Below are 22,007 nucleotides of genomic sequence, written 5' to 3'. Positions count from 1 at the left end.
AACAATAAGGAATTGTTTTGGCAACATCTGCGCATGGTCACAATTTGGGAATTCCTCACCCCCTCCACAATTCCCCGGCCATCATTGTCATTTGGCACCAAGTGCCATTGTGTGCAGGCATGCCATGATTCCTGCAGTGATTCCTGCTATACTGTACATCGATTCAAGTTCTTTTCTTGCTCTCACGAGAGAACTTCATGAGGAAACTTGATCGCTTGCACAGAATATTTGAGAAAGGAATTAAACACACATTTATAATATGTTTGAGGTGAACCGCGCAGGCACGAGTGCTGGAATGAATTTTGAACATGCAAACTAATGGCTGAGGTCATTTACTAAATTTTAATCTCAGTTATTCTCTCAAATGAGATTTGTTTCAACACAGAGAGATGTGCAATATCATGGTTTTTTTTATTTTTCAAATTCATTTCATAGTTATACAAAAATGACAGTCTCTCCGTTTCGAGCTGATCCATTGTTGGATATCTTCAAGGCCCACCAAGGCTGCAAGGATACTTTTCCAAAGTTATTTGTTGCTTAAGATATTTTTACAATAAACCTTTATAAATCTATAAAATAGGTTCTTTAAGTGTGATATCATTTTAGGTTCAATTTGACCTGTTTATGGAGGAGTACCCTAGCACTGAAGGTCTTGGAAATGAAACATTGGTGTTGAAATAATCAGAATGCTTGAAAAAGCTTCCACTGCTTACCCCATAATTAAGGCTAACATGTCTTTTGGCATTTCCTAAACATGTATATACTTTTCAGCCACTTTCTTGGCAGAGGAATCCATAAACTAGAGTTACACGCACTATGAAATAAGAGCCGATTCTAGACAAAAGGAATAAATGATTCTTGTGTATTCAGCCCTGTCAACACTCAAGTAACTCACGACAGATCATTAGGAGATTTCTAAAAGGAATATTTCAAGCATTTTTTTAAATTATACATGTGTAGGTATATGCACTCCAACTGAACAATTGGTTATGTACATGTAGTACATTATTTACGCATTGAGCATCAGTTAAAATAATTAGATTTTTGGTGGACCAATAGGATGAAATAATAATTATTATCCCAGTCACTCTATATTCAAGGTAGAGAGGGTCACCAGACATTCTTAATCCAGGAAGATTCCATAGCACAATCAGGGCTCACACCCTTCAGGTGTGCACAAAAATGGGCGACGAGTCTGAACTGGCCAACAGGGGCAGATCACTTTGGTTTGGCAGATCTTGCAAATTGCACCACCAAAGGCTTTCCCTTGAGGATGTAGCCATTGGTCTCACTGAGGGCAGTCTTTGCTTGTGTTGTGCTGGGCAGTGTAATGAATGCCTGGCCCTTCATTCGCCCCTCCTGCATCAAGCGCACATCGAACCTGGGTAGGAAGAATGGAACCAATCAGTGCCATGGTGAACAGAAATCAAAAAAGAACTTGCTTGGAGTCCGTATATACCAGTCAACTGATTAATGGAGAACCACAAAAATTCTTATATACAAGCTCATGAAATTCTGGGATTGCTAATGTAACAATGCTTAAAAAAAACCATAAACACAGTAATCAACCTGAAGGTCGGTTTGGTAGGTGTTGGTAGAGTTCACCCAGTACTAAGCCCTGTACAGCGTGTGAAAATTCACACATCAGGGTAAGGGGGCCAGTTCCTTTCCCTGTGCTGGTTATGGTTTCCCAGGAAAATCTGGTACCAGAAAAATCACACAGCTTGGGTGGAGCTGAGGGTGCCCAGAGAGGCTTGCCCAGGAATCGAACCCGGGACCCTCCGGTCAGCAGTCCAACACTCTACCCACTGGACTACCGCAACTCATAAAAATGCTTGAGAAATATAAATTTATGGATCAAATTGAGCATAAGTTATACACATAACACATGCATGTTGCATCCTAGCTTTGCCATAGAATCATCTTGTTCTAGCATTTTCAAATTCACCCCTTCTAATGCCAAGGCTGAAGTGATGGAGAGTGGGTCAGCAAGAGAGTTGTTCCGGGATTGAAAATGATTCTGATATTTTGAGGAATATGGTTTAATGAATGCAACCATGAGATTGAATCAGATGCCAAGAGCAGCACTTGGCAGGCACCCACCAGTCCAATTGCCTAGTCACACTTAGGAGTTATTTGTAAATCATAATTTCTCTCTCTCTTTTTGTAATCAAAATTTGCTTACAACAAGAAACTCACGTTTCATGAATTGACAGTAAAAATGTGGTACAGGTGATACTTGACAGAAATTCCTTAATGCACCAGGAAGGAGATTCCAACACTGCACCACTTCATTGTGGATTCAGAAACAAACACACATGACTCCAAAATATGTAGTTCAAAAAAGCTGTTCTAAATAAAAAATGTTACGGAACTTGATGTCTATTTCACTGTAGGCAGTTCACCAATTAGAGAGGCACGCATGGATTCAGGATGGTTTCTTAGAACTGTTAGCTGGTCATCTTAGAAGGCACTTCTGGACCCCTTCATTGTCGCCAGTACCATGACGTATTCGGTCCTTCTGCTCCTCTAACTCAACGTTTGTGCATGGACTCTTTTCGCACACACAAGAGTTAAATCATACACAATCACATACAGCCTTATATGATTTAACTCTCGTGCATTCCCTCGAATATCATCAAAACACAAATCTTGTGCACAAGATGCTTCATGTCATCAATTCAAGCAATGCCATCTCATATCTCAAAATTACAACTCAGTTTACAAGCCCATTTAGTTTGCACGCATGGGGCCTGATGATGGTAATAAAAATTGTAGCACTGCTACATGCCTACATTACATAGCAAACAATTTTGAAAGTTATATATTTTATTTTAAAACTAAGCATTTTCTGAGGACTAGTAAATTGACCCATACCTTTGAGAAATACGCCCCACATGTTAAATAAACTTACATTTTAACTTGTTCTTCATCCTTTTCATCCAGGAAACAGGAGTATATATAATGGAGATCTTTCGGTTCCACCTGCTTGGCTACGTTTTTCACATAGAGTCTGCATGATGGAGCACCAACCTGGTAGCCCTTAAACACAGGCAGCACTTTCTGATCTGTTAATGGAAAGAAATGCCTGCGTTATTTGGTGGAAGCTGGACAAGGTAATCAGGACCAATTATTCACTCTATTAACGGCCATTAATTCTGGTGGATGGAATAACTTTTCATCTAACAAGTGTTCCCACTCTGCCTTCTTCAGACGCATTCTTTTAGGTGCAAATACCTTTTGATGATAAGGAATCGGAATACATTAATTCAAACACAGAACCATTCTGTTATCAATAATGTTTGAACAGCTGTATGTCACATGTGCTGAAACATTTTACCAATCATAGTCCAGTGGTTATTTATGGCGGCAACTTCTTTTCCATCAGCCACACTCAACTATGGAGATCATGCTTAGAATTTATAGGGACAACAGTAATGTTTATAGTAATAGTATTAGTAATATCATTAGTAATGTTGTACTAATAGTAATATTTAAGGTAGGTTTTGGATGGTCACACAATGGCACTGTAACATTTCTCTGCCTCAACAAAAATACACGATCTGACATCCCACACCACATAAAAACCCTTCTTTGATTCTACATTCTACCTCACTTTATTTTCTCTAACATGCCTACATCTTCCCCCTACTTTGCTTGCCAAATGTTATCCCCTCTATCACAGTCTTCAACATCCCAATCAACAGTCTTCAACCAATCAAAATGCTCTGAATCCATCTTTCCAGCCTCCTTTGGATTTCTCTCCAAAATCCTCCGTCCTCTGACACCATGCCTTGTTTCTTTTCCTTTCCGCCCATTTGACCTTTCCCATTCTTCCACAGAACCAAATTTTAAAAGCCTCCAATATAATGAATCTTTACATAAAAGAGTAAATTTAATCTTTTCTAAACATCCTTACTCAACATCCCTAACATTAATTCCCTCCTTGTTGTTGAATATTTCCTAGCCTTATGCAATTCTTCTTAAGTCTTATGCATTTTATGAAATGTTATTACAAATTAAAGGTTGACCACAATGCAGCTGCGTTAACTGTGTGCTACTGTTTTAATTTGAAAGCTCAAAAATGACAAAATCACATATTATAAGATGCACTTCAGAGATTTCTTCGATTTCCCTTTAGCTTCCACGCCATGTCAAAGTTCATTATTTCCTGACCTAAGACATCCAAGTTTTAGGGCAACCACTCTCCTTGCACAAATCTCCCCATTACTGGCGCATACATACAAGTCACCAAAGCAATTTCTGGTGTCCATACAGAGAGAGCACGGCAAACGTTTCTTCAGAACTTTTAAGCTCCTAAAACAATACCCTGCATATATATATTTTCAGTGCTTCATTTTTGTCAAAAGAAATCAACCAAACCTAAGCCATTTCCATTCCCACGGCACACATGGTCCTAAATAGTTGCAACTGGTCAGATTAAAACAACAATGGCCCGCATTTTACGGCCTTGTAGATACACAATCGTCAACCATCAAGATTTAAATGTATTTCTCCATTATTAAAGTTGAATTATTATTGATATCAAAGATAATCTTTCTTGAGAATTCTTTTGATTACAATGTGAACATTTAGGTATTGATATGGGTATTAGAGCAGGTGGAACAGTATATACATGTATTTTTCTGTTTTTTCATTTTTGTTACTTATATCAAGCACAATATAAATTATTTTTGGCATATTGGATGGCAAAAACAGCTGTTACAATGGGGAAAAACATTACATTACACCAATATAATTCAACCAGATATTTAGAGATGCTTCACCAAGTAATGGCAAACGTATGGTTTTGTTGCTGTCACAATGATCAGAGATGCTGGGCGGGGAATGTAAGCACTCGAGGGAGCCACTGCCATCTACAGAGTGTACTTGGAATTCAAATGTAAGGCCAAGAAAAAGTGTTTTGGATTGTTTTGCTTTCAAAAAGCTAAAATATACACCAAATTCAGCATTGTGATTTACTCCGTAATCCCATCAAAAACTTTTAAAAGGCACTTGAAATCAAGGAGTATCTTTTTTAAATGTCCCTTTCAAATGCATATAGTATTGATTTACATTCATTCAGCCGTTTAACCATGCAGAGAAGGTTCCAACATTGCCGGGAAATCTCCCACAACTAACAGTAAGCATTATGGGTAAAGGTATCTTTCCGTTAACATAATTCATAGTTTAATGTATTGTTCAAAGTCTTAGAGTAGGTTTCCCAATGAACCTAAACACTGGACTACTCACTAGTCCTGACTAGCATGACACAAAATATCCTTAACCTCCAAACTTACAATAATTCATTCTTGAGCTCAGCATGGTTTCTAAATCCATCCAAAATACCCATTTTTCCTCCATCAACTTCCTTTCCCATCATTCTGCCCTATGTTATCATCTTCAGCACCCCACTGCCTCTCCAAGTATCTCCTGCATCCACCTTTTACCTTCCTTATTTGAATTTCTCCCAATATAACCCATCTTTGTCCCTTACCATGCTTCAAATCTCATCGCTGATTTTCCTTTCTGTCCATGCTATTTTTCTATCCTTCTCCACACCCACACCTCACAAGCTGCCTCTCCCTTGGAGACCTCACTAGTCCAGTGCATGTGGTAATGTGGAAATCTACAAAATTGGTACACAAACGTATTCCTCTGAAACAAAAATACTTTCTCTATTTAGCTTACCTTTAGTTGAAATTCTATTAGATCTCAACTCCCTCAGAGTAATGGCACCTCTTGTGATATCTGATGCCTCATCTGAAATAGGAAGGGTGAATGATTTATAGAAATACTTTAATTTTGGCATTCTATATCCTAATGATTACATCATGATGTTGTTAAGTTGTTTTTAATGACAATCATATTTCAGGAACTATGAACAAGTTGTGCACGGCTAGTGTTCAGTGAACATTTTGAAGTATGCTTACAATCACCTTAGGATGCAGTTTGAAAAAATGAAGAAAACATGGGAAATTGCAGAATTGGATGGAAAAAACTATACACCTAAGCCAGAATAAGTTTTCATTGCAAATGTTCAGTGCATTCAACTGAATATTGGAATTTTACTGTACAATAACTTTTGCATAATTATTGATCAGTGGAGCAGCATGGAAATTTAATGAATTAAAAACTTTGGGCTTTATTTATATACACCATGGTTGTCAGCAGGTTTTTCAGAGAGAAGCTATCCTGAAAAACTAACACTTTATTTATTTGGGTGTTAAAATGCTAACATTTGCTTTAAACAATGAAATTGTTTTGAAGTAATGAAGTAATTTTCCTCGCCCCAGCTCCAGTGATTCAGACATCGAGAAAATAGATGACCAGAAGTATACAAAGATAATGGTCATTGAATTCCATGCTTAAATAATAGGAAATAATCACTCGAACATTTTTGAAAGGGATACTAAATTATTTCAACTAGATACATATTAATATTTGAGAGTTATCATTCAACTAGATCCTGCTACCAATGAGTGCAGGGTTGGCCCTCCTGGCCACGGGCACCCACCTTGGCCTTCTGCTTCCTCACCCACATTGGTTTTCTTGGTCGGTGGCAGGACACCAAAGCCGGGAAGGGTTTCCCCCTCCCCCGGGCTCCCCTCCTCCCCCTGCAATGTCTTGGGCTGCACAGCAATGTTCAGCTCTATCTTCTTCGGCTGCGATGCCATGGGTACATCCCTCTCGAACATCTCCTCGGGGAGCATTGGCACCCTTGATGAGGGGCCCACGGCCTGCGTCGGGGCAAACACCCTCCTCTTCTTTGCCTTGGGCTTGCCCTGCCTGGCACCCCTCTTTGCGGGCAAAATGGGGATGATGCCTCCCAAAGGCTGCCTTTCCTCCCCCTCCTCAATCTCTGACTCCTCTGACTCAGTCGCTTCCTCTTTCCGTGGTTCAGTGTTCCCCAGGGTTTCCTTTCGGTTGAAACACAAGGAATGCAATGAAGTTACACCTCAGCATATGCGAGGGATATTCAAAGAAACAGCAAGAAATGCCCGGCAGCAACTTGAGCAAAGTCAGCAACTGACTGACAAAGTGACCACAAATGAGAACAATTGTTCAGAGTACAAAAGAATGACTGGCTAATGCACTTTGAAAGAATTTTGGAGGCTCTAGTTTCAAATCTCATTCTATGTGGTTGATATTTCCACCGTGTCATGTTCAAAACAGCAGGTGACTCGGCTAAAAATTAATGCTGCAGAATTTCTTTTAGTTTTTTTTTTAAATCCATCTAAGGCAAAAAACTGGTGTTTAAATTTTTAATCTCTTGAACTGTGGTTCAGTGCACACTGACTAAGATTACTTTGTGCAAGAGTATGTTTTCATCAAATAATTTTCATTTAACAGCTCACAGTAAGTCATAGCAGGAGAAGATGGCTCGGTCACTTAACAGGCTAAGACACTTGAGCAGAAAGCAAAGGATCCAGGTTTGAATCTTGGTCTAGACAAATATTTCTTGCTTTGTGAAACTTTGCACATTTGTTAGTTTGGGACGATGTACCTTGGTGAAGGACAATATCAGTGCTATAAGTAAATGGGATAAGAAAAAAACATGTAAACAAAACACAGCTTACAAAGTTTTCAAGGAAGACCAAGGCTTTAGGTGATCATAAACCAATAACCATCTAAACCATAAAATTTTGCTTTAGGAGATCATAAACCATGGCAGGTAGAACAGTTTATCCATTTTTCTCCTTACTTTATTATGGATACCTTCAACTACATCAACCCTGGAACGGTTTATCTTATTTTTGAAGTGTTTTGTATCAAAATGATCAAAATTAGCAGGAACAAAGCAGGAAGAATTGCATTAGGCAAAGAAGCTTTGACAAGGAGTGAAATGATGGCAGGGACTTTGAATTAGGGCAGCAGTGGTTACAAGGGAGACGACTGGCAGCTGAGGTCGTTTGTGTCAATAGGGATGGGAGGGCAATTTGGCAGAGTTAGGACATTCAGGGAATGGAGGAAAGGTGAAGAGAAATCTAGCGTTGGTATTATGTCAAGGCATCCACGGTTTAATGTCTCAATTGGCATATTCTACTTGAAGTGCTCACATCAAAGCACTGCAAGTAGGGATTGGGATATCTTTGAAAAATCCTGCCAACACCTGGATTGAAACCTGGAGATGTCTCTGGAGACTACTCGGGTGTGGGTGACAGGTGAAGAGTTGGGAGGGGCAGTGTTAGGAAAAGAGGTAAGGTATCAATCATATTCTGCGCTTTTCAACGTGTGGAGGAAGTGATGAAAGGGACAATGGGATGAAATGAAGAGAGGAGTGCATATAGCTGGGTAACTTATTGAATCAGTTAGGTTTACAGATGATCAAGTTTTGGTTTGCCAGTCAACGGCTTACAGAACTGCTGAGCACATTAGGAAATCAGTGCTGTAAAAATGGGATAAGAATCAATGTAAAAAAACTTAGTTTATGAGGTTTCTGAAGATAAGGGCTTTTAAAGGGATTAAGAGGCCTCAAACTAGAGCAGGTGTAACAGTTCACGATTTTGGGAGTGTTTTGGACCGAGATGGTCTCAGTAGTACATAAGAAGAAGAATTGCATTGTGTAATTAGGCCTTCACAAGGAAAGATGCTGAGTAAGGATGTTAGGAAAAGATTAATGAAAGCTACTTTGAAGCATGATTTTGTATGGAGTGGTAACATGATCATACATCTACATTGGGAGGCTTTTGAAACAAGAGTGTGGAAAAGGATGGAAAAGACGAAGTGGACAGAAATAAAAATAAATTAAGTACTAGTCACGGTAAGGGGAGAAAGAGGACTATTGGTCGAATTCAAAGAAGAAACAAATAATGGATGCAGAGCATTCTAATTGGTGATGGAGTCCTGAAAACTAAGGCAGATGGAAGAACATCGGACAGGAAAGCAAGTGATAGGAAAAGGATAATCACGTTGAATGGAACAAAGGCGAGGAAGGTCGTATGTGGATATGAAATAGGTTTTACTGAAGGTTCAGATTATGATTTGTTAGGAGAGGCGATGAAGTGTATCAGCGTTTAGTGAGCTATCCAGCCAAAAATTCAGTAAAGGACACACCACGTAATGATAGTTAAGCACTGCTTCCATCAGCTTTTGCATTTATATGCATACATGTCTCTCAGTTCTGTGATGTTGCCATTGTTCCGCTCTCATTCAAGAGGATTAGACCTACTTCCAAAAACTAAAATGTACTACAATTAATTAGAGTGATATAATAAAACAGTTACTGAGTGAGCGAAATTTAATGAAACAGACGTGGTAATCATAAGTAATCAAAGGGAGGAAGAAGTTCATAGGATATTATAATCAGTTAGAGGACAACATCTCAGGTGTTCCTGGAGGGAAACATTTGATAGTGAAGGGAATGAGCGACTGGAGATGAAGGAAGAGATGGTAGTGAGGTGAGGGACAATGGTTTAGGTAAGAGGGATGACAATGAGGACAAAGCAATTTAGTTCTGCAGGAGACAGGGATTAATCATCACCAACACTTATGAGTAATATATTTATGAGAGCAGCATTTATGACACAGGCATTTGGCTTGAAGACTTTGTCAGATCAGTGTCATTTCCTATTTCAATAAAAGGAAACGCTTCATTATGTGGGGACTACAATATGATTATTTGATTTTGCATGAAGCTAAAGTGGTTCTCAGGATCATCAAGAAGAGGATGGAGAAGCAAAATATTACATAGGGGATGATCAATTTGCATTCAGGAAGGAGAGAGGCAAGAGTGATGTCATCGCAGTAATAAGGCCACTAATAGAGAGGAATATTGAATGCAATCAGGACGTATTTGCCTGTTTTGTAGATTTGGAAAAGGCGTTTCATAGAGTGGTTTGGGAAAAAATAATGAGTATATAGTAGCATAGTTCTTTCCTCCCTTATTTTTGTCACTAAATGTGGAGTAATCCAGGAAGAAGTTATTAGTGCATTCATTAAGTGAAAGGTGCTTAATATAACGGATAGGGAAGGATAAAGAGTGGTCACTGCTCATGCAGAAGAAGACTGCCGTGGAAAGGTGTAAACAAATGGGATAGTGACCGAATTATGACCTTGATTCACTTGTACCTCATCTCCCAAAAAACCTTTGCCATGAGAATACTTTCAGCAAGTTAGATGTCAATTAGTTGCTGGCCCTGCTATTATGTGTTACCCATTGAATGATTCAAAACTCTCTCGGGCAACCCAGGCTAAGCATCACCATTTCAAGTTGAAGTACTTCAATAGTTTAACTTTGTTAGTAATATCTCAACAGAATTACAGACTGACAGTTTTGAAAAAGTAAAATATTTAATATAATTTCATAGATTTTGGGCAAAAAGTTCCTTTTTCATATTCAGGATGAGATGCAGTGATTTGAATAATAATATAACACCATTGTTGGTATTATATCCATTAAAATATGGGAATTTTTTAAAGATGAAATGTTTCCTATCACCACCCATTTGCTATAGATTTTTCAATGGTACAATAGCCAGAATGTAGTATTACTGTGTACTGAACAATGACTTCAACTTGTAGGACTGAGCACTGACATGTATAATCTAATCTCAGAGCTACTTTGTGAATTCCACTTGATGAATTTCATTAATACCAGTATTAATGAAAATCATTAAGTATAGAATTTACAAGAATCTTCTCATTTACTTCATTATGCTAACATCTACTAAATTAAGCCTGAAACTCTCATTTGACAGGATCCAATCTATGTGATTTTCTAGACTACTGAACGTACAAATAGTGGAAAATATTTGGTCCAGGGAATAATAGGGAACCCGCCAGTATGTGACTGACTCATGCCATACCGGGATATTGCTTTTACCAGGTTAGCTTTGACATGATAATATGACTAACAATGGGCATTTTAGTCATTCGCTGTGGTGGAGAAGATAGCATTAATAAAAGGAATAGTCACCTAAAGAGACAGGACTTTGACCAGAACAAAAAATTAAAGGAGACAATGGCTATAAGCAATAGCAGAGAATTCATAATAATTCGAAACCAATATGCACATACCGATAACTATACAAATGCAGGTATTGACATTGTTGGGGGATTTCATTATAAGTCCCTTTAATTAATATGCAACTGAATTTTGTGAAGTAAACGTTTTGTACCTCTTCTTCTTCCAGTTTCGTTACAACAAATAACTCTGGTTCAGGAAGCAATGGCCCAAATGGACACGGCAAATTCATTCTGTTCATCAGATGAAGAACTTGCGTGTACAATTTGGGAACAACAGCTATTGAGCGGCAAATGTTGGTCAAAACGCCTATGTTGGCCGGTGGATATTCATATCGTAAGTGGTACGGCGGTGGTCGGGTAGGCTGCAAGGAATGGTGCCAGGAGTTAAGTTTCACCACAAAGTCCTTATGCTTCTTCTTCAATAAACTCTTTTCCTTATCTCTGGAATAAGTAGAGGCTCTTGTTAGACAGGCTTAAGTTTATGCATTGTAAAGCAACGAGAGGAAAAGCCATATAAAGTCTCCTACTTACACTGAGAATTTTTCTTGTGGATCCTCAAAATTTTCGTTTTTAAGGGTGAACTCAACCGTTAATGGGGTCCCTAAGACTTCTACTTGATGAAGCCTCTGTAAAGCTATCTTTGCAGCAGTGCATGACGAAAACCTGAAAATTCACATTATTACTAGGCTACTCTCCTAATTACAGAAAGACGGATTCAGCTACAGCGCTACGAACTTTGCAAACACGAGGTTATATTTCTTGTACTGTGAAGATATGCATTTTACTTTTACGGCACCGAAGTGCTTCATAAATTCTTCTTTTTCGACATCTGTCAGGGTATTGGATAAATGCCGTATGACGAGAGTATCACTGCCTTGCATTTTATCACGACTGGTCAAAAGGTTTCTGCGTATTGGCGAAATGAAAATAACAACCACGATTTATTCAGAACACTTTTATATAGCATCAGCTGGAGGTTTATCACAAGAGGGTAAAACTTCGCCCGTCTATTTGAAAAATACCAGTTCACTTCCTTGATAGGACAACAATAACATTTGAAAATCAAAAACCGGCGAACAAGAATTCCCACATTAGGCAAAATATTTTGTAGATGGGCAACTAGTTTTTTTCTATAATGAGACAGTTTTTATTATTATTTTATTTTGTCTGAAGACAGCATTAATCCTAATTTTTTTCTTAACTCAAGTACGTTGCTGATTATTTACGTCTGTCATTTTTCTACGGTAAGTGTCGGCATCCATGTAAAACAAAGCGCGGGAATAAGATACAGAAAGATTCGAAAAGTTCTAAGTTAAGGAAGTTGTGTTCATGGATTACAGAGTCGTGTTGAATTTGGAAGATAACAAATAAACTGAAGAAATATTTTCCAGGAAGTTCCTAAGCAAGAATACCCGTGATTTAATAGACGATGGAAGAGAAAAGTAGGGAAAAAAGCGTTAATTATTGTTCCCATGTGCCTTTAACGTAATAATTGATTCATGTTATTATTTTAGGACTTCTCAAGAGAAAAAAGAAGGCAAATGAAAGCGGAAATTTAGAGCAACTCTCACACTATTGCCGAGAACTTGGAGATTATTACAGAAAAGTCGGGAAGTGCGACGAAGCGTTACAGCAGTTTAAGGTAGTTAATGTGTTTCACTGCTTATCTGATATCGAATTATATGAGCGTTGGCAATTGATATGGTTGATTTAATTTGCTAGTCCACACTAATATAATCGGGATTTTCAGGAAGAAGAAAACATAAATGTGGCCCTCAATCGTCCAATTGCCATTGCTGTATCTAATAGAATGATTGGTGAAATCTATTGTGACATCGGAGATTTTAAAGAGGCCCTGAAATATCAGGAGAAACATTTAGGTAAATATTTCATGATGCTTTAAATTAATTCATCTTCTCCTAGGGCATTAACATATTCCCAAAATACGAGAATACGTTCTGACAGATACTAAAATCGGTCCACTAGACCGTGTGTTTTGCCCATTAGCGTAGGAAGAAGGCTTTCGTATTTGTTATCATACGAAATCCCCGCAAATCGGAACTGTCTGCAGCAGCAGAGAAGAGGCGCATTAGAGTACCGAGTCAAGCATGATAACATTTTGGGATGTAAGTTAGTGTTAATGACAAGAAAATTAGCAAGTTCGAAACAAATGTGGAGCATATAAAGTATATTTTCTAAGTTTGTGTGAAGTGAGATGGCAGAAATAGGGGGAAGTATTGCCCCAAACGGTATTGGCTGTGGTTTCACCTATATAAAGCAATACATACGGGAGGGGAAGAAAGCCAGTGGGTGGTGTCAATAGTATTGAACAAAAATTTACGAAGACGCATAGAAAACATAGATCAGGAAAGTGATAGAATATTATTAGTATGAGTATAGGCTTAACTCTCAAGCTTTACCATTATTCAGAATTACATACAAAATGTTATAGGGAGGAAGAAATGTGCATGGTATCATTGGTATTCTACCGGTTTATATGGACACAGCCTATGCAACTATAAAACGAAACATATACACATTACCTTAAGTCCGACACTACAGTTTGTCCCTCTTTAATTCTGCATGATTCTTTGCTTCCTAAATTTTGTCCAACATGCTTATCCTATTCCTACTTCTTCCGTGTTTGCCTAATTTTTCCCCCCTAATGAGTCTTCAGTATCCCATTGCTGATCAAAATGCTTTGTATCCATCTTCTCTTCACTCGCATCTGTGTTATGTTCTAATCCCTCATCACTATCAATTGTTTCACCCCAAGAACACCTGCGGTTATGTCCTCCAACAGATTGTGTACCCAATCAACATTTTACTCCCTTTGATTGATTAGTGACATGCAGACCTGAATAACAATTAAGTTTATTAGTTCAGCTTTTCCTTCTAATAACGTTATTCTTCTGGTCAAAATGCAGTCCACTGTAGCATCATTGGAACTCTCTCTGATTCCCAATGGCAGTGTAGTGAAACTAGTTGGCATTAGAAATCTTTAATGTAGAAATGCCAAGTCTTGTGTGCAACTTCTTTTACACTACGGAAGTGTGTTGAACCTAAATGGTCACATTGAGCAGGAACAAAGCATAAAGAATTGCGTTAGGCAAAGAAGCTTCCAGAAGGAGTGAAATGATGACAGGGACTTTGAATTAGGGTAGTAGTGTCTATAAGGGAGGCGACTGGCAGCTGAGTTGATTTGTGCCATAAGGGAGAGTTGGGCAATTAGGTAGAGCTCAGGTAATGGAGGAAGGGTGGAGAGAAAACTTTGAAAAATCATGCCACCTCTTGGGATTCAAATCCAGGCCCTTTTGGGAGGAAGTCAGTGTGTAGGAACTCCACCATCCTTGTTTCATTCTAATGGACATTTTAAATGGAGTGGATTTTCTCTTAAAGTTTTTCCTATTCCTTCATCATAATTTTTTTATCCCTTTGGATTGCAGATATTCTTTCATTACATTTTAATACTTTTTCATTACATTTTCCTACGACCTGAATAATGAAAAATAGTTTCATTGAGGCTTGCCTGCGTATATTCTTCAGACGTGTGTGCCCGATGAAAGATTTTTTGATTTTAATACACCAATATTTTACCTTTTCACTTCTGTTTGATGTGAACGCCAGCATTTTTATAACATTCTTTGTCTTGATCTTCTTCTTTTCATAATTTATCCTTGGAAAACGGTGGAAGATCTGTCATTTGAGACCAGTTCCTGTGGGACTTTTGCCATTTAGAATTAGCTTCATTCCTCCACCCTGCTTCAGTCTGGATTTTTGTTCTCTATCCCTCTCCCTCACCCATCTTAGTCGTCCTCATCATGCCTTGTCATCATTTCTCTGTTTCGGCACCTGACTAAACATGAATGATAATCATGAATGTAATATCATGAAAGAATAATAATCTAAGATGAGCAGGAGAATATGAAAAGAAGCAATAATGTAAAAAATTGAGCCAGTTTTATAGGTAACCAGACCTAAGAAGATTTTTAAAATGCTGCTGACAGTTATATTCAGTAAGTATGTCTTTGAAACTCCATCCGATGAAAACCATTTCAATCAAAACGTTTATTTAACTGGAGGAAATAAAATCAATTCTTAAAGAAAGCCAAACCTCATATGCAAAGCTAAGTGTTTTTTATTGTTTCCGAGGTAATTTAAATTAAATTTTTGTTGACAAATGTGTTACTCTCTAGGTTTTGAATTACCTTCTTTTGTATTTTTTGCTAAAAATTCAGTATGTAAGAATTAATCATACTATTTTTGCTGTATGGTCCTGAGAAATGGACTTAATTCAATCTTCTTGTTTTGTTTTCCTGTTTTATCTTCCTTTCTCCACTTTTGGAAAGATTGCACTTGGAGTGACATCATTGTGACAATCATTGGTCAGAGTTGCTCAGAATATGGCCAACCACTCTTGGTACACTGCGCCCTTCCAACAAAATGTTTAGAAGCATAACTGCCTGTTAATATTAATGATATTTATTGCTCCCAGGACTTAACAAAGTAAAATATGGGACAAGTAAGAGAACAAACAATAAGCTGTTTCAGTGTTCCGAAGGCAAAAAATTCTGCCACGCTATAATAGCATGTATCTATCAGAAAATGCTTGAGATTATTCTCAAAGGTACCCCTAGAAGGAGCAAATTTTATGTGTGGTGGCAGATAGTTGAAAATTTCCTTGGCCACATGAAAGGAACTCTGATTATATACAGTAGAAGAGTGGCAGAATAAATGTACATCAGCTACACGAGTATTATGTCCATGTACTTGAGCATTGGTGATTAGTTGTTTCATATTATCATTAGCACGCATGCATTAGTAATAAATATACAGACAAGGTAAAGTTAGAATTTTCAATTATTTAAAATAAGGTTTGCCATGGGGGTATTTTTGCTATATACCTGTTACATCTTTTTTGCATTATGAAAAATCTACGGAAGCCAAAATAATTCTATAGCTCATACGTGACTGAAAGTTGCCTTATAAATCATGTTCAGTATATTTAAATCTATAATGTAGGTAAGATTTTGTTGAATAAATCCACTTTTTGCCAAAGTGGAACATAGACCATTAGTATGGAGACCCCAGTTTAAGGACTCATCAATAGGCAAACATAAAAACTTGGGGCTGTGTACCCTTTCTATGAGCTGGCCTTTTTAGCTGAGGTACTTCCCCTATTTTTTTAAATTGAATATAATTTGATTTTAGTACATTAACAGATATATGTTTGTTAATGTTAAGCCATTTTTCCTAGATCAATGATAAGCTATCAAGCTTAGCTTGCAGCAAGTTAGGGTCCTCGCTCATTGCGAGAGTAGTATCATCTGCATACAGAAATATGTATTTGTTCTCAGTATATCTAAGGAAAATCATTTAATTAGTATGTGTGTTAATGTGTATTCTGATATCAGGGATTGCGAAGAGGGAAAAGAATGGGATTGAGGAGCAGAGGGCGCTCGCAAACTTGGGGAGGACTTACTTCTGCATGGCAGAGTCCATCACTGCGAGCGAGCGGAAGGAGTACGAGTCATACCTCTCGTCTGCCAAGAAGGTGTACATCAGGAGCCTGCTGCTCTGCGATGAGTGAGTAGATTCGGTGCCTCTCATCGGGGGCATCCTCTGCGTGGAGGCCTTGCTCCTTGTGGGTGCCAATTAAGAGGCGTTGATCATAACACCATTCAATTTGGACCAGTTGGTTAAAACTTTCAAGAAAGGGCAAATGGATACAGACATTTGTACATAAATATGCTGCCTGAAAAGCTCCCGTTATATCAACCATTTTTCTCATAAGGACCGCTCCAAAAATTGTGACTGTTTCCCCCCAAAGATGGGATTTTCCAAGGAATTATTGAACTGCCCACGCATTTTTCATTTGAGCCCACTATGACACAGTGAAAAACAAAGATCAAATGTCATGCAAATTATTTTGAAATATTACTTTTTCATAATGTAACTCTTTTTATTGTTTCAGAATTTAAATGGGCCATCACCATTCACCTGTTAACTTAATTAGGCTCTGAAAAATGTACTTCATGAAACTAGAAAAAAGTCTGTTTCGTTATATTTGTTCAACAATTTCAAAATTATTTTTCTGTTTACGTAAGGTAATAGTCAAGTACCCCCATATTTATTTTCATCTGAGCAATCACTGCTATCAAAAACAGTTTCTTAGCTGTTATCAATAATTAAATCTTCAACCATAAAAAAATGCTTTTCGACTTTGTCTGTAAAAAAACTTCCCCTTCTTCCAGGCCATTGTTGATAAGAGGATGTGGGATACATAACCCCAAATGTCTATGGGCACCTCAATGCATATCATTGGATTGCTTGCCGTATCAACAGATAATCATTCATCTGGTATTTATATAAATGAGTAAGAAAAGGGAGATGAACGATTTTCCATATTAAAACTAAAGTAAGAAGAAAAGGTTATCATTCACATGGTAGCGAATTTCTTAGTGGTGCATTGCAATGGAAGATACCTTTGTTTTTTGTGCTGCTATATTATTATTATTATTATTTATTTGCCCAGAGGACACAATATATCATGATACAATCATTATACATGTATATAGAGCACGTCATAGAAAAGAAAACAATTTCACAAAAAAAATGACAATATCACAAAAGAAATGCTATAACCCACAGCTCAGATACTCATTTACACTGTAAAAACACTTCTCTATTAAGTATGCTAATACAGTTTTTTTAAAAAGATATAAATTTTCTATATTTTTAATATCTGTGGGTAATTTATTGTACAATTTTGAACACATGACCTCAGGCCCTCTGGAAGCCAGTGAGAGGTTTGTTATTTTGACATGAATGTCCTTACATCTCCTGGTTTCATGTGTATGAAAGCTATTGTTCCTAATAAAATTTGCCGTATTCTTTTTTACATATATAACACTCTGATATATATATACACAAGGTACTATGAGCAGTTCAAGTGATTTGAAATAAGGTCGACAATGAGCACGATACTTTAATTTGCACATGCTTCTCACTATCTTCTTTTGGATGATGAACACTTTATTAAGAAGGGAGGAAGACCCCCATATTACAATACAATATGACATACTTGAGTAGAATAAACCATAGTATAATGTTTTCAAAACATATTGCTAAGTATGCTTGTAGCAGTGGCTTCATTTTTTTTGAGATGGGTAAAAAGTCTTGGCATAAGCTATAATACATCAACATGCTGCAACAGGGATGGAAAATTGATAGTGGATGCATGATGCACTGATGCAGACTTTAAATTGCCTCGTTATGCCACGAATATATATTACCTACCTGCAAAATGATGGCATATTCACGAGTGAAATGTGAGATTCAAGTTTCTGAAAACTTGAAAATATTTGGAGAAGAGAAGATGATGATTGTCGGAAGCAAGCAATGAGGGTTTGAATGATTTCCTCACCACAATCATAATTGAAAAAATAAAAGTGCATGAATGGTTAATTAAGGTACTTTTTAAACAACTGGAAAATTGCTGGCTTGGTAAGCTAATGAAAAGGTTAAAGGTTTTTGACCGATACTCCTCCCCCATTCCAGCATCCAGGGCATTGGTCACCTGGTCCAGATGGAGATGCGAGCACGACTGTTACTCAACATAGGACTTGTACTCGAGTGCCAAGGGAATCTGAATGAAGCCATTGACTACATAGGAAAGGTGGGTCTATGATTGTCCTGCGTCCAAAAGAAGAGACACTGTAGATATTCATGTAGGTGATATAGATATACAAGGTCTGTCCGATAAATACGTAAACTGAGGCCATAAAAAAACTTTATTTTGCAAAATGTAGTCTAACTCGATTTTGTCCCCTGCAAAGTACTCTCCTCTGTAGGCTATATGCACTTACTGCATCTCCTTTTTGGCTGTTCAAAGCACCCTTGGAAGTCCTTGGCAGTTGGGCTTTTTAGTTTTCTCGTCGTTTCTTGCTTTATTGTGTCCACATCTTCCCAGTGATGTCCCTTGATCACATTTTTGCATTTTGGGGGAATAGGAAATAGTTACAGGGGGATGAGACCTGGCGAATAAGGAGGAATCTCAAGGATGGCGATTGAATTTTTTGCCAGAAACTGACGAACATTCAATGCTGACTGTGCAGGGGCATTGTCATGGTGAAGGATCCATCCATCGCCTTGATTCAAATTTGGTCGCACACGACGCACGCAATCTCTCAAATGCTTGAGAACTGTAAGGTAGAACTCTGCATTTACTGTTTGTCCTTCAGGAAGAAATTCATGATGAACAACACCTTCGACAACAAAGAAAAACCAGGAGCATTACTTTCATTTTCTATCGACTTTTTCTTTATTTTTTGGTTTGATTTAATCCACTTGAAATCTGATGTTTTATTCTTAGCATTATCACCGTAAACAGCTCTCAAGATATCAGTAATTTCTTGATAACTTTTACCACACTTCACCAAAAACTTGATGTTGATTCGTTGCTCCGTAATTTCGTCAATTTCCATTTTCGACAAACATTAAAAACAAGGGCAACATAAAATAACATAACTGGCACCATACGCACAGCTCGACGATCCGCCAAGCACAGACGGCTCTTTGGGTCTCAGGCGACAAACACCGCTAGTGGGCATGGCTATAGTCCACATCATGTCTGCCAGATTGCACCAGTTTGTGTTTATATTGGATGGATCTCGTATACTAAAGTGATTTCTTTCAAAGTTAACCTCTATTAAACATGAAATGCAAGGCTTGCTGTGGAATTCAAACCTTTTCCTCCAATTGAGTCCTTGGGGTGGGGGAGGGAGACTACCAGAAATATTCAGAGAAATATGGAACAAGGTGTCAATTCTCACTTTTAACTGCCCATTTGAACTTTTGAATCTCCCCCAGCACTATGTTTCTAATTGTAATAACGTTTTCCTATTCTTTTCAATGGTATCCTGCTCATCCTTGTGAGTATTCATCTTGAGGAATAAGATGAACTTTATAAAATTCACAACTAATTTATAAACTCACTACCCGGTACGGTTCTGTGTTAATCTTCAACTCTTACTTCTACGCTTTTCAGCTTCTCTATTTGCCCGCATCTCTAACCCATAGAAAATCATTAACTGAACAAAAATATTTATGTCAAGTATCCTTGTTCATGAGCCAGTCTTTTTTCTGCTTAATAGTTACCCCTCCTTATAGTTGTTAATTTATAATGAGAATCCATCACCCTTATTCCGTTTGATATAACTGATTCGTAATCCGCCTGCACTTATTTCTCACTTTTAAGTGCAATGTCTGCCGTCATTCAATGCTTCTGCATGCTTAGATACAGCGTTTGTATGGCAAAGTTTTTGGAATATTGGATTAATTTCAGATATTGCTACAATGCCTCAAAATTCTTCAAAGAACATCCCTTGGCCATCGACACACCTTTGCCAGTGGCTTTTCCAAGACAAGTGCAAGCTTTTTAATGGCACTCAGGGTCCCATGGTGTTGTCCTTTGAGGGAGGATTTCACTTTTATAGGAAATAGGATAGTCTGCTGGTGCCAAGTCTGTAAGGACTGTAAGGTGGTTGGGGAATCATCGCGGTGCCGTTGCAGAAGGTCTTTGCAAGCAGACACTCGACTCTGCTCTTGGTTGTCCGTCCAAATACCTTCGGGACAAGTTTAGCCAGTGCAAATCTTTTGCATCACCATATTTTCAGTGATAATGGTGTGTGCATTGTCATCTTATCAATGCCAATAAAGTCAGCAGCCATGCGCTCACTTAACTGACCGTCTGAATCCAGCACTTATGCACACGTTAGGAAAAAATTGTTACCGATACCTTTTATTTCTCATTAATATTAGCACTTGCTTGCTTCTCAGGAATCTTAGCACACCACCTTGAATGGGCTAAGATTTCAGGCTTGATCCTTCTTAATGCTGTTGTTGCATCCCTGAAATAATTGATCCAGTGCAGGGACATGTTTCTGCTCTATGCTGTACATGTGGTGTCATCTTCAAAATAAAGCATGTTCAGTCCTTCCTCGCTCACCTTATTTCCTTTGAATTACAATTCTTCATGCTCTCCTCAATTCCTTCCTTCCCTGTGTTTTATTTTCTTTTCTGTCGTCTAATTTCATTGAGCTCGGTGAATACCTCTTCTGAGCTTGAGTTATTCTAAAGTTGAAGACTATCAGATTTTTACCATACATTGCCTGGTTGCTTCAGAGGTAGATGAAAGTGGTGTTGAACAGATGAATTCTGGAAAATGAGCTTGGTAAATGATGTTTTACCTGACAAAATGTTGTCTTCAAGAGTTTGAATAGGACATTGTGAGTGGTTTGTTTTACAAAATCTAGTCAAATTGTATTTATTTACCTAACTTGAATATTATGATGCATCAATCTCAAAGTATGAAAATCATTTGCCTTGACCAGGATCCTGTTGAACATTAGCGGATAGCTCAGCTAAAAGGTAACTATTTTGGCGTCTCTCACAGTTTCTTGTGATTTTAATATTTTCCTTATTCTGTAGTAATTTAATATGATATGATGTTCCTTGAGATTTATTCATGATGACTCTGGCTATGTGACAATTTCTTTGTGTGATGTGTTCAGTTCATTATCTTTTGCAAAATGAGCAAGTATTGTTTGGATTGTGAGTAATTGTTTTAATGTTCTCCCATTTTCCCCACTTGTGGATAATTGCTTAATTTTCTGGAAAAGAAAATGGAATTTAATTTGTTTCCTTTTAACCAGCTATGTCATCAAAGGAGTTGAGAAGCAACAGCTTTTTATGGCTTCATCCAGTATTCACATCTTTGGATATTTTCAGGAAAATGTTAAATGGAATTTTAAGAGTTAAGTTAAACATAATTCTCCAATGGATAGGATTTCCATTGACCTTGTTGAACACCCGAGAAGCATGATGAAATACCAGGGATGCATCAGGTCCCATGTAATTCTTGAGTGTTTCCTTTGAATCTATAATTTCGTCCATGTTGGAAGTCCCTTGTTTCTTAGTTGCATAGTTTTTTTCTTACTGATGAAACTATTTCTATATTTCTGCAAATTTTCTTTCAC

At 37.7% G+C, this 22,007-nt stretch overlaps 2 protein-coding genes across 2 annotated transcripts in view; one reads left to right on the top strand and one right to left on the bottom strand.

Annotated features, from left to right (window-relative positions):
- Positions 1–296: 296 nt before the first annotated feature.
- Positions 297–11,995, bottom strand: LOC139696405 (RNA-binding region-containing protein 3-like). Its single transcript, XM_071595155.1, has 7 exons — positions 11,704–11,995; positions 11,500–11,631; positions 11,121–11,409; positions 6,518–6,920; positions 5,692–5,763; positions 2,915–3,068; positions 297–1,381 (listed from the first exon to the last, which is right to left on the bottom strand). The coding sequence occupies exons 1-7, from the start codon at positions 11,847–11,849 to the stop codon at positions 1,219–1,221; spliced, it is 1,359 nt and encodes a 452-aa protein (XP_071451256.1). The 5' UTR covers positions 11,850–11,995; the 3' UTR covers positions 297–1,218.
- A 319-nt stretch (positions 11,996–12,314) lies between these two features.
- The window catches only part of LOC139696895 (tonsoku-like protein), a 32,693-nt gene continuing 23,000 nt past the window's right edge, over positions 12,315–22,007 (top strand). The window contains exons 1-5 of the mRNA XM_071595776.1: positions 12,315–12,410; positions 12,483–12,610; positions 12,719–12,848; positions 16,383–16,554; positions 18,529–18,646. Coding sequence (XP_071451877.1) covers positions 12,398–12,410; positions 12,483–12,610; positions 12,719–12,848; positions 16,383–16,554; positions 18,529–18,646 — 561 coding nt within the window. The 5' untranslated portion in view covers positions 12,315–12,397. The remainder of the gene's footprint in view (positions 12,411–12,482; positions 12,611–12,718; positions 12,849–16,382; positions 16,555–18,528; positions 18,647–22,007) is intronic.

The sequence above is a fragment of the Hetaerina americana genome, unplaced genomic scaffold, assembly GCF_022747635.1.
Source record: "Hetaerina americana unplaced genomic scaffold, ioHetAmer1.1.p SCAF_7, whole genome shotgun sequence".
Taxonomy (NCBI): Eukaryota; Metazoa; Arthropoda; class Insecta; order Odonata; family Calopterygidae; genus Hetaerina; species Hetaerina americana.
The sequence above is the reverse complement of the archived record's forward strand: the minus strand, read 5'-3'. Positions and strand labels throughout refer to the sequence as shown.